Source organism: Leucopleurus acutus (assembly GCF_964270905.1).
Source record: "Leucopleurus acutus genome assembly, chromosome: 20".
Classification (NCBI taxonomy): Eukaryota; Metazoa; Chordata; class Mammalia; order Artiodactyla; family Delphinidae; genus Leucopleurus; species Leucopleurus acutus.
This window is the reverse complement of record NC_139162.1, coordinates 14,826,605-14,839,392: the sequence shown is the minus strand read 5'-3', so window position 1 is coordinate 14,839,392 and position 12,788 is coordinate 14,826,605. Positions and strand designations below refer to the sequence as shown.

The following is a 12,788-nucleotide window of genomic DNA, read 5'->3' as shown; positions in this document are numbered from 1 at the left end:
CCCATGCCACTCCCCCTCCTCTGTGTACACTAATCTTGATAGGAATGATGATCCAAGACTTGGATGTATTACCGTCCTTCACCTGGTTCCCCTACTCCCAAACTGGTATAGGCATTTCTATTTAATGCCAGAGTTAGCCATCCTCCTTTCTACCCCTAAGCTCTGGGACTGTCCTACTAATGACATTGGCCTTCTTTAACTGCCCATTCCCCCAAAAGCTGACAGCTTCCCTCCAAAATGCTGTCTCAAAACTGCTCTTACATCTCTTATAATAACACTTATGAAATCTTTAAAAGGACGAATGGACACACCATAGGTAACTCTCATTCCTCATGCCTGGAAGAAAAGACTGAAACAGAGGGAAAAGGTAAGGGGAATACCTCAGCTCTGACCAAGATTTAGAGCAGAGCTTCTTCCCCTGGGAGAAGACACCTCTGCAGCTCAACAAAGTCAAGTATTAATATATTACATACGCATGGCACAGTATTATAGGAAGTGCTGGTGCTGCTTCACCAGCAAGAGACAGAAGAGGAACAGCAGCAGAAAGTTCAGGGCCCAACTCGCCAAGGTGCACAAGATTTTCTCTTTCCATGATTAAGGGGAAGTTATCAGGCTGGGCAGTGAGGGTTTCTTGTATTTACACTACTTGGCCTCTATCTGGTTAGATATAGGTTTGTTCCCATAAGGAGGAAGCTCGGTTGGTGCCCTTGGTGGATATTTCTTTAGTGTCCACTGTGTGCCTGTCGCTATATTCAGTTGATGAGCCTTCCTAATGAGGAAGGATGTTTCTGAGAAACCCATGCATGAGAAACTAGGAATGAGTTGCTCACGGAACAGCCAGAAACAAGGCCTTCTCCGAGGGCCGTCCTCTGAGAGGATTCCTCGAGACTCAGCCCCACAGGCCCCCAACTGTGGGAAACAAGCCAGAGAAAGCAGCATTCAGAGAGATAAGGGGACAGAGAAGGGAAAAGACATGATCCCAAATGTGTACAAGGTTGAGTGTTCACCAGACACGGTTGGTATTTGGTTCTGAGGTGAACTGGAGACTTACATACTTGTGGTCAGGTCAGCAGCTTCCTCTGGACGGGGCTCCAAAAGCTGACTGACCAGGTAACTGCTCTCAAGGAATGAAACAGTGGAGTGTAGGGCTTGCAGCGAACAAGCCAGTCTCAGTCACTTTGTTCCCCCAGGAGAACAACCTTTAGCACCTGAACACTAAGAAGGACTCCATTCTCAGAACTCCCCCTCCCCCTAGGAGGTAGGTAAGATTATTTATCCCCATTTGGCAGCTGGGGAGGAAGTGAAAGAGCGAGAGGTCACAAGACTTGCCTAAAGTCTCTGACAGAGCAGATATCAGACCTCAGAGGTTTGGGACTCCTGACAACAGGCTAGGCCTTGGCCAGTCCATCTTGAAAGGAAATGCCAGGGTCATACCCCAGGAGAAGCCTCATAAGAGAGCTGAGTGGACAATACCCTGAGTTGTTCAAGAGTCTAAAGACCCCCAAAAAAACAAACAAAAAACCCACCCACCCACCTGAAAGCTGATGGGGGAAGCCTAATTCTCAACACCCACTGGAATCCCACAGTCCGAGGTGATGCTGAAAGTCGTGAAGAAAAAGTGGGCTTAAGACACAGGGGGCAAATGCAACTAAGATTGAAAATACTCCTGGCAGAGGAATACTCCACCATGAAATGGAATCTAGGAGACTTTTCAGGTATTGAAACATTATCAAGACTATTCTAGGGAATTCCCTGGCAGTCCAGTGGTTAGGACTCTGCGCTTTCACTGCTGAGGGCCCAGGTTCAGTCCCTGGTCAGGGAACTAAGATCCCACATGCCACATGGTGTGGCCAAAATTTAAAAAAAAAAAAGAGTATCCCAAAACCTTAGAGCTGGCTATGGGAGGAGACAGCCTGGAGAAGCCTGAATGCTGGGAGGAGTGGAGTAAGATGGGAGGGACTCTAAAAGCGCAAGGATGGGCACTGCCCAGCCAGCTGTACTGGTCCCAACCCGGGGCATAATTCCATTCGTTTCTCCACCAACTGGTTCAGCTGCAGAAGAGGAGAGGACATGATTCTGAGTTTTTAAAAATAGAGAATAGAACTGAAAGGAAAACCAGAGAGACCCCTACACACCAAAAACTAGAGGTCTTGGTCAGAGTGGACAAAACCAGTTTTGCAGAAGGGGAAAGGCAGTGCAGCTACAAATAGGCCCAGGTCAAGACACCATGCAGACAGGTTAGGTCAGCGGAAGGGTGGGGGCAGTGCAGGCACTTAGGCACAACATAGACAGACAGAGGATCGGGTGTAGGGGCCCAGGGAAAAGGGTCCACTGGTTCTTTCAAAAGTCACCATTACCAACTAGAGATTCAGTACAATTTCAAAGTGGGTCTGGCATGCTGAGTAGGAGGAGCCTTGTTAGGTCAGCTACCTTTCCAGAAGCCCTGCCTACAGCCCGGTCAGTCTGGCTATCGGGTCTTTCTCCCAAAGTCCCGTGACTGGGTCCCTGCCAAGGCAGTACTTCACTCTGAACCCTGGAGCGGCTTCTCTCTCCTAATGCTAGAAGCCTTGTGGGAGGAATGATGGGGAGAGATGGGAAAGGGCTGAAGCAGAGGATCAAGCAGAGTCCCCTGCACACCCAGCCTTAGACATCTGTAACAAAACTACCCTTTAAAGTGCACAGCTCTCAAAAGAAGAGTTCTGGGTGGGAACCCTCTTATTTCCAAGCATGGGGCCTCCTGCCCTCCCATCACAAAAAAGAAAGGAAAAAAAAAAAAAAAAAAAACTTCAGATAGCTGAACTGCTACTATAAGCTGTGGATCATCATTTTTGGCTCTTTCTTTGCTCCCTCCCTCTGCACCTGCTCCCAAAGCCTGACTCTCTCCTTGAAGGAGCTAGGGATGAGGAGGAAAGAACAGGGAGGCCCTGATATTTGGAATGTTTCTTATCCTGCGTGCACCCCCTTGCTTCCTTGGCCCGGGCCTGCTGCTCCCCATCACAGCACCCTCTGGGGCTGTTCTGAAAAGATGCCATGGGGTAATGGGCAACAGACCATGCCTTGGGAGGCTGCCTTCACGCCTTCTCTTCCCCACTAACCTCACTGCCAAGAGAGCCATCCCCTGCTCGGCATGTGCAAATCCTCTGCTTGCTCACGGTGAGGCCCAGCTCTGGGGTAGCATCCCAGTCCAGGTCTGGGAGAGGTTCATTTTCCTGCATTGGAACGCCCTTCAATGGACAGCTTTACCTCCTGTGGAATGAAAGAGGGACGGAGCAGCGCAGCCCGTGCCTCCTCCCCTTGCATGCCGTATCTTTGGAAGCTCGGGGCTGGCCAGCAGGCCTGAGCACCAGGCTCTGGCTGCAAGGGCTCTACCATTCGGGAGCCCTCGCCTAACGGCTGGCTTTTCCCATCACTGTCACATTGCTCTCGGGGTCCCAAGACTGTCCTCTCAGGCCTTTCTCGGGGAGGAGCCAGCTGGCCTGGGGGAGCACAGCTGGACTGAGAAACTGAGTGACTGTTCAAGCTCTGTAAACTGATAGAGATGCAGACATCTCCCACCTGTAGCCGATGGCAGGGCAGAGAGAAGAGCTGTGCAGTCCGCCCAGGGCTGCAGGAGGACCAACCCTGGCCATATACAAAGAAGGGGTGCTCGGGGGGCACCTCGATGCTCACTTTGCTCTGCTGCTCACCCACCACGAAATGCAGCATGACAAATCCAGGCCACTGGCTCTCCTGAATGTCCACGACTGTGCTAGAGTCAATCTTCAGCCCCCCGCTCACTTCGGCACTGCGCACAAAATCCTGGGTCTGGAGGTCCTCCACCCGCTTCAGCTCCCCTGTAGCCAGCTGGATGATGGCGCCTTTCATGAAATGGGAGGGCAAGTGGGAAGAGGTAAAGGGGGGTGGCGTTGACTCCTTGTCTGGGAAGGCGGCTCTGGCCTGCATGTCCAAACTTGACGCCACCAGGATCTCCGAGCCCATGGGTAGCAGGCCTGGGTCAGTTCCAGTGGGCACCAGGTTGCCATTGGCTACAACCATTGCTTTGGGTAAAGGTCTATGTTTCAGGGGCTCCTGATGGGATTGAGGGTAGAACCCTCGGGCCTGATTTTTCTCGGCCATCTCTGCTGCGTTCCTGGCTGACCCTCGCCCCTCACCCTGATGGTCGGGGTTATGATGGGACAGGTTGAGGGGGCTGGGCTCACCCTTCCTCTGAGCTGCCACCACACGATAGTCCTGAGAAGCTAAAGCACCAACCACCCGCTGGACCTCAAGGTCGGTGTCTGGGGTCCCTCGGTGTGCTGGCACTGCCACCTCTACCCGTGCAGTCTGAGAACCTGAAAACAACTGTCCATCCACCACACATTCTACCACTGGCACCAGTCCCTGGCCCTCACCCTTGCTGTTGGGGGAGTCGAGGGCTTCGCTTTCCCGTCTCACTAAATTTCGCTCTCGTTGTCTCTGTCCATTGGCAGCGGCTGCTTCCAGAGCAGACTGGCCCTCCTGAGGGGTAAGAACTGGGCTGGCACCTGCTGGAGGGGTTTCATGCATGGTGTACCCAGCAGGCAGCCTGGACATCTGATAATAAATGGGCATCCGGCCTGGAGCGAGGTCCAGTGGCTGAGTACTCGAGTGATGTGGCAACTGTCCAGGTGGGGAGGTGGCAGAGGGGGCTTTGTTGAATGAACGGGCCGGGGATGAAGCCTGGGGGGGAGGAGTGGCTCCTTCTGCCAGGAGTGAGGCATATGGCACAAAGTGTGGAAGGTGAGAGGTGGCGAGGTTGGCAGAAGGAGAAAGGAGGGGACTCGGTAGGAAATTAGGTGGCACAGCATAGGGAAGGCTATAAGGAGACCCGATAAACTGCAGAGAGGTGGACGGGAGCTGAGCATAGTGGATTGGGGGATAGTGGATTCCTGGATGTTGAATCAGTGAAGACGCTACATTAAATGTGGGGGGCAAGGGGCTCATGTTCACCACAGACGGGAGGCCAGTTGGGGAGAAGGTGGCAGGTGGCACAGCCACCTTATACAGCATGCCATACTGGTCCACCGTCAAACCAGTGATGGCCTCAGCTCCATCACCCCCCAGGCTGACTCTGGCTCCTGCCTGGCTCTGCCCGGCCACCACCACCCCTCGGGACCATTCAGAGGCATCACTGGAGGGTGTGTGGTTAGTTGAGCAGCTGGTAGTTCTCCCCATATCCTCGCTGGTCACGGGGAGGTCTCGTTTCTTTGGTGGAAGGCATTCCTGACTCCTCTCATGAACAGGTTTCATATTGCTTTGTGGTGTTCCTGGAGCCTGGAAGGGGTCGGCTTGCTCCTTGGGGCATCAGAAGGGGCTTCTTTGTGGCTCCCCTGCACCCCTCTCTGCTGCTGGCTGGGGCGCCCACATCTGCTAGGGAACAAATCAGAGGCAAAGAAAAGTAACCTAGGGGTAAACCAAGTCAAAGGAAAGAGCAGGAACTGTGTCCACGGAGGAAGATGTAACAAAGGGGACTGCTGGAAAAAAAGAGGAATGAGAAAGGAGCAGACAAAGATGCTACCCTTCTCGCTCATCCAGCCTAGGACGTGAAAGAAACAATCACGGAAACCACAAAGAGGTACAAGGACAAGCATTCAACAATGCATAAATAACCTGTGGGCTCCACAACCCCAGGGAAACCAACAGCTTCATGATTAGCTGTTCCTCTGATGGGGACCTTGACTATTCTAAGCCTTTTCCCTTAAGGGGGATTTGAACACGTGGTCTTTGCTGCTGGCTCCTTTTCCTAACTTTCTCCTTTTGCCACCAAACACTACCATGCTATCTTCTTTCCTGAACATATGATCTCATCCTTGCTTCCTTTCCCCAGCCTAATTTGGGTTATTATCTCACCTATCGCCATCCCCCCCACCCCAGGCCTGCCTAAACTCTCATCCTCCTTTGCCTCATATCACCACTACCCCAAGGACCCAGGGGTCAGTCAATAGGTCCTGAGGGCTGCACGTCTTGTTTTTTTTTTTAAAACGTTGTTCCCTAAACATGTTATGAAAGTATCTTCTTCACCCCATGAAATACTACATTCAAACTTGGGCCCTATGGGAGGTGATTGTACTGGTGTTTTCTACAGTTTATTTATTTCTCCTCTCCAAAGGGCAACAAAACTCTTCTGACCTTCCATAGACTTTGTGTTCCCTAGTTTGCCAAGACTTCTTTTCTTCCCATTGACCACCATCAGTTGGCCTTCTTCATGCATTCCCTTTCTTTTTTCTTTTGCCAATGGCTCCTTTTCCATTGTAGGTCTGCTCTAGGCACCACTTCTTAAAATTCTGGTTCTATTCCTCCAAACATGCCTGTTTATTGCTATCTCAGGTCTATATGATTCATAAGAAAGTTCTCTCTCCCCTTTCTCTATCACCTTTCACACATGCTTTTGTCCATTTTCATAAAGTATCTTTCTGGTCTGAACATTTCAACACATACGAAATTTTTCACCTATTTCTTCCTATCAGGCTTCAGTTCTTCGGATCTGAAATGAGATTTCTATGATATTACACTCTGTTCTGTTTTTCCACTGCTGAATTCCAGATGTTTTTCCACAACAAGGTATCCAAAGCACCTGTATTACCTGAGCTTCCAGTGGTGTTTCTGAGCAGCTGTAATAAGAAGCAGTGTCCTCCCCACTGGCTTGGGAGCCTAGGAGACAGAAATAGGAATAGAGTAAGCAGGAACCTAGCCTCTGATCCTCCCCAGGATCATCAAGAAAGGTAATTCCAAAACCACAAAGACATTAAAGTCCAGGAGGCCCTGCCTCCTACTCTTCTCCAGAGGTAACAACACATTAAATTCTAATTTGTAGGACAACATCTCTGGAAAAAAATTTCCATGTGTCAAACTTCATTGTTTTCCTTAACATCATATTCTTCGTTCTCTACCTGTACCTATTCCCCAAAGGTTAAATTTACTTCCAATCCCAATTTCAGGTAAATGTACAAATAAACGTGGAAGACTCAACATTGTCCCCATGTGAACAAAGGGAAGCAGGAAAAATCAGCCTCACGGATTTCACTTTTATTCAGGGCTGATGAAAACACAGATGTGGAGGTTATTTAAATGAGATAAGAGGCACTAGAGGAAAAAGAACAATTATTTATGTTTCTGGGGCAGAAAAAGAGGTCAAGGGGGAGTCACTCAAAGGGAAGCCTTATTAGCAGATTTCCAGGGTAAAAAAACAGGCTCCTCTGTGTGTGTGTGTGTGTGTGCGTGTAAAATTTTCTAAGTGACAACTTTGTACCACATGCTGAATCAGGTGTGACAGTAACTGAAAACATTCCCTTTGTCCTCATGTAGCCTACCAGTGGGAAACAAAACTCATGCTAAACTGTCAATATCTGAATCTACACATGCCAGAAACGTTAAGCACTGAAGAACAGAGCCTTAATCTCTAAAAACAGAGAAAGTACTACTGACCAGTACTCAGAGAAACTACTACCCACTGCGCTGTCCAAGTCCTAAAGAACACTGCACGCCTCAAACCAAACTGAAGACACTTCCCTCTTAAGATCAGCAAGGTGAAGATGTACAAAAAGAAAAAAGTGACAAGGTGGAAAGACAAATTCTTGGTTCCATAAACACAAATTCACACAGTGGGCACAAGTCTTGCATCCCTTCTTTGCCAGCAGTTCCAGTGACTGAAAAGCAGTTAGATTTCTCTCTCATTCCCAACTGAAAATGGGGTCACAACTTCAATTTCAGAATGATACTTGCTTCTCACAACTAAAGCATTAAAGAAAACCTGCCTCTAGGTCACAGAGGGGTTAGCCAAACACAGGCTAATAAAAGGACTGAAAGAGGCAAAAGGTCTGCAGGAATAACAAAGAGCCAAGCCTGTGCACTAAGTTCCCACAACGCAAAACACATTTCGGAATCTGAAACTTCGGCCTCTGAAGAGGCTCAATGAGGATTTCTCCAGGGGAAGACGCAGCTTCTGACCCCAACCGAGCTAACGGGAAAGGGGGACCATTCCGGAGAGCTGCCAGCGCTGGCAGCACAGCCCGGAATCAAGAGGGTGAACCCAGCCTCGGACTCGAATTCGCTGAGGGCGAGAGGTGCGCCCGCCAGAAAGACAGGAGCTTAGAAGAGACAGGGGTTATGGCTTCCCTTGATCCCGCAATCCTTGCCCCAAAAGGGGTAGGGCCCGAAATTGGAAACTCTGCATTTAGAGAGTGGGTGGTCGACCTTTCAAGCAGAGGGGTAAGGGCGAGGCCCCGCAGGCGCTGCTTCCTTGTTTGGGGGCCCCTTCCCGCCCCGAGGACTCGGACACCCCGCCCCGCCAGGACACAGTCGCGGGGGAGCAGGAACCTGAGGCCTCTCTCTGGGCCGGGCCGGTGAGAAGCGATCGGGGGTCTAGGCGCGGCCTCTTTCGCTCCCTCGGTCCGCGGGGCAACGGGCTCTGGGGGGCCACTTCCTCCAGAGCTCCGAGCCCAGGCCTGCTTGGCCCCAGTGAGGCCGACTCGGCGTCCTCCATCCCCGGCGACACTCACCGGCCCATCTCACGGCGCTCCCCGGGCTCCTCCCGCTGGTCCCGGAGCCGCCGCAACGGCGGCCGCCGCCATCCCCGGCCCCGGAGCCGCCCCACACCCAACGCCCCCCCAGACGGGCGCCCGAAGATGGTGTCAAGCGCGTACCGCCCCCGGCGCGGGGAGATTGCGTCACGGCCCCGGGCCGGAGAGCGACGCCCAGGAGTACCCGGGAGAGGACTGTGCAGGCTGTCCGACAGTCGCCCCCAGCGCCGCCCTCTGGTGGGAAAACGAACTCCTCTCCCTGGGGCCGGGTCACGTAAATAGGACGGGGCCCGGCCCCTTCACCCTGACCCCACAAGGACCCTGATATCTGTCTACTCCAGTAAATTCTGGGGGTTCCCAAACACAGCCCTGAGGCGTGGCCATCATTTCCTGGACTTCGGGACCTGACTTTGTGAAGACTTCATTGGGGAACCTCGGAGAGCTCCGAGGCGACCCCGGCCCAGGAGGGTAATGAGATCCCCCTAGAGACCCAGGATGGAGATGGAGCTCTTTAAGAGTTGAGAAATGGCTCTGAGGGGGATGAGAATGGGCCGGAACCAGGACCTAGGGGAAAGTGAAGCTAATGTCTTGAAAGTGTGTGAGGAATGAGAGGATGGGGATTAGTACAGTGGGAAGCAGCTTAGTTTAGAGGGAAGAGGGCTTGACTACTTGATGAACTATGAGGTCACCATTCATTGCCAATAAACTAGCTGACTTTATAGTAATATGAACATCTGATTAACTTAAATGAAAAAAGAGAATTCCCTGGTGGTCCAGTGGTTAGGACCCGGCGCTTTCACTGCTGGTCCCGGGTTCAGTCCCTGACCAGGGAACTAAAATTCCACGTCCCTGCAAGCCCCACAGCTCAGCCAAAATAGAAGAGAAAAAAAAAAAAAAAACTAAGTGAAAAAAAAAATGAACACCAATTGAATTTATGCTTTGATTACAACTATGTAAAAAAGTAGTTCTGCATACAGACAAAAACTGAACTGAGAAAAAAGTAACTTTAACTATTGGAGAAATTGGATTCTGAGCAGATTTTTCCCTTTTCAGTTTCTGCAAACTTTGTTCAATAAATAATCATTGATTTTTGTTTGATTTTGAAAGTACTACTGGCTGGGCTCTAGCTATCCAGCCTTTGGAAAATCGTTTTACTACTTTATACTTGGGTTTCCACTTCTGTGAAATGAGGAACTTGAACTGAATGAAGGAGTGGGGGTGAAATGTAGATAGGAGAGCTCTCAAAACATTTTAAGTGAAAAAATAAGCACATATATACAGTGTGAGATCACATATTTGTTGTTAAAAGACATGTAATATTACAGTTGCATATATTTATGTATTTGTAGAGAAAAGGAGTGGAAGGATATGTAACAACTAGCTAACATTTGTTATCTCGGGAGAGGAAAGTGGAATTGGGTGGTGGCCAAGAGGAACAAAAGGGACTTATGTTACTGTTTGGATTTTTTAAGGAGACTATTACCTTAGAAATACTAAAATGAGTAAGTTAAAATACAAATAAAGTATATGATCTCTAAGATTCTTTCTAGAGAACCCTTAGACCTCAACTTTGATATTTTCTCACTTGGGTGGGAACAGAGAATTATCAAAATTATTGAACACTACACAGACACACGCACCTTGCACCAGTGGGTAAAATATAGTGACACTACTGATTTGTAGCCATCTAAATCAACAGGGAACTTTGCTTTGTGAATATTAATATTATTCATAACAGTTGTCTTCTCAGTTTGTCCAAGAAGGAAGTCCTGTGGTCGCTCAGTGGCCCCATCTTAGTACTAACTGGCAGAATGGTTTCTAGTTCATTGCTTAGCTCACTAAACCGGCATTAAAACTGCCAAGATAGAGACATCCAGGTGTATTCAAGGATAACCAGTTTCTCCCAGATCAAGATACACCCTCAGAGAGCTGGTTTTCAGGCAAAGTTGAAAAAGCAGACACTGGTAGATGCAAACAAAAAGTTTTTTGGCTACCAGACATTAACATAATCACTTGGTGCAAAGGTGTGTCTAATTTTTTTAAAAAAGGATGTTCTGATTGGTGAAGCACTGGTGACTTCCTGGTTTGGTGCTGCAGTCCCAAAAGGGTGGGTCATATCTTCTGTATCCTCTTCTAGAACTCTTTACTCCAAGCCATCCGCATTTCTTTGGTTGTACATATTGATGGTAGGAAGCCCCATAGTGACAGTTTGACAGGAATGTTAGTGACAAGTAAACTAATACAGTTTTAAATTTAAGATACTTAAATAACCCAAAGTTACCTCACTTCTCTAAAAATCTGTATTATTCTCTGGAATGTGGACAATTCCCTATTAAAGTTTTTTAAGTCAACCTAGGGTTTAAAAAACTGTAATTGGCTCAATAAATAGTCGTTGAATGAAATTTCACAAAGAAATCCCCAAATGGGAGACTTCCCTTGCTAATTCTTTTGCTCTCATTTCCTCGTTTCTATTCTCATCTATTTTGCCTATTGGCTTTTTTTAGTCTCATCTGAAAATCCTTCATTTCTTTCACAGCTTTTTTTTCTTAAATTTCCACAGAATTTTAAGAACTGATGCAGTGAAAAGAGATTTTTTTAAAGGTATTTGGGACATTTGGGGACTGAAAAATTAAACTTTAGTCTGCTTTATCCACCTCTTCCATTTCCCTGGATTCCTATTAAATTTCTTTGATGTGTGTAGGTTGAATTTGTGTGATGAGAGAGCTTGAGCTACTCTGCTGGACAGAAAATAACAAGGACAAAACCCTGCCATGCTAGTTACTCTGCCTAAAAGCAAGCAGGAATTTCAAACCAGCTCTATGTTTGCTTAGTTCCTAGTTGGCGATTTTTCTAGACATGTATTACAGGCAGGGTAAGCTCAGACAACTATCCCAACTTTTTTTGACATTAAGGGATCAAACCAGAGAGAAGTGCTGTTAACTTGGGAAACCATGTGTGTCATAAGAGGAGTAGGTGGCTTTTTTCATACTGTCATGTCTTCCTGCTTGTATGCTTTAGCATACCAAGGTGTCATTTTAGGAAAGGAACTTTTGTCTTTATATTATTATTATTTTTAATTTTATTATTATTTATTTATTTTTGTCTGCGTTGGGTCTTTGCTGCTGCGCGCGGGCTTTCTCTAGTTGCAGTGAGCGGGGGCTACTCTTCATTGCGGTGCGCGGGCTTCTCATTGTGGTGGCTTCTCTTGTTGCAGAGCACGGGCTCTAGGCGCCAGGGCTTCAGGAGTTGTGGCGCACGGGTTTAGTTGCTCCGCAGCATGTGGGATCTTCCCGGACCAGGGCTCGAACCCGTGTCCCCTGCACTGGCAGGTGGATTCTTAACCACTGTGCCACCAGGGAAGCCCCTGGAACTTTTATCTTTAGATCCAATGGCAGAAACAACAACTAATCTCAAGCATACATTGAAATTATAGAAATCCTTAGCAGATTTAGCTTTCCCTAGAAACGTGTTGGTTCCTGGTATTAAACTATTTTTCAAAAGTTTTCTAGCTGGCCAAATATAGGAATGTGCAATTTTCAAGCTTCTGTTTTATCTACTTCTCTGTGTTCTCATTTGCATATGCTTTTAACGTTATGCAACCTCTCCAGATTCCAATGGGGATTTCCCTTTCAAATTCATAAATATTTTATTTAGAAGGAGGTTTTATAACTTCTCTGTAAGTGACTATTATGTTCGTTGGGGAGGGAAATCTCCCTCTGTTGTCTACTTCCTCAGACACTTGCCAAAGACTTTCATTTTTGTTAGAAACTTCCTGCAGAACTGTCAAAAGTTGCAGTAAAAACACTGACAATTGGAATAAACTGAAAGAGATCTAACCCTTATTTGAATCACAAGAGTTGTATCTGGGGAACTGGTCCACAGAGAAACAAGTGCATTAAGGCCAGTACTAAGCAGCCAGGAATTCCTTACACGGGATTTGTTGAATAAATAACGTGGATGTGGAAAAATTAGAGCCTCTGATAACTCTCTTTGGCTGGGGAACTTCTCAGCAAGGTGACTTGCGAGCTGCTGTGCCTTGTGGTGAAATCATTTCAGCTCTTCCTTCAAAACTGATCCCCTTTGCGTCAACTTGCCACTGGTTGTCAACCGCTTAAAATTCCTGGAAAAAAAAGATAAATGAGTAAATTCTCCAGGCAGCACAGCAAGCTGCCTCTCAGATTCCTGTGCAATCCTCTGTGCCACCACCTCCCAGCCCCATGAAATATCTCCTAAGACCTTACTTAGCAACTC

General features: G+C 48.1%; 1 protein-coding gene across 2 annotated transcripts; it reads right to left on the bottom strand.

Moving 5' to 3' along the window:
* Positions 1 to 2,195: 2,195 nt before the first annotated feature.
* ATXN1L (ataxin 1 like) lies at positions 2,196 to 8,620 on the bottom strand. Of its 2 annotated transcripts, none has more exons than XM_082862284.1 (3): positions 8,517 to 8,620; positions 6,602 to 6,669; positions 2,196 to 5,388 (listed from the first exon to the last, which is right to left on the bottom strand). In XM_082862284.1, exon 3 carries the CDS (start codon positions 5,266 to 5,268, stop codon positions 3,202 to 3,204), a length of 2,067 nt encoding a protein of 688 aa, XP_082718410.1. In that variant the 5' UTR covers positions 5,269 to 5,388; positions 6,602 to 6,669; positions 8,517 to 8,620; the 3' UTR covers positions 2,196 to 3,201. The 2 variants fall into 2 exon arrangements, with proteins under 2 accessions (XP_082718410.1, XP_082718409.1); XM_082862283.1 differs by having other exon boundaries at positions 2,196 to 5,385.
* Between the last annotated feature and the right edge of the window lie 4,168 nt (positions 8,621 to 12,788).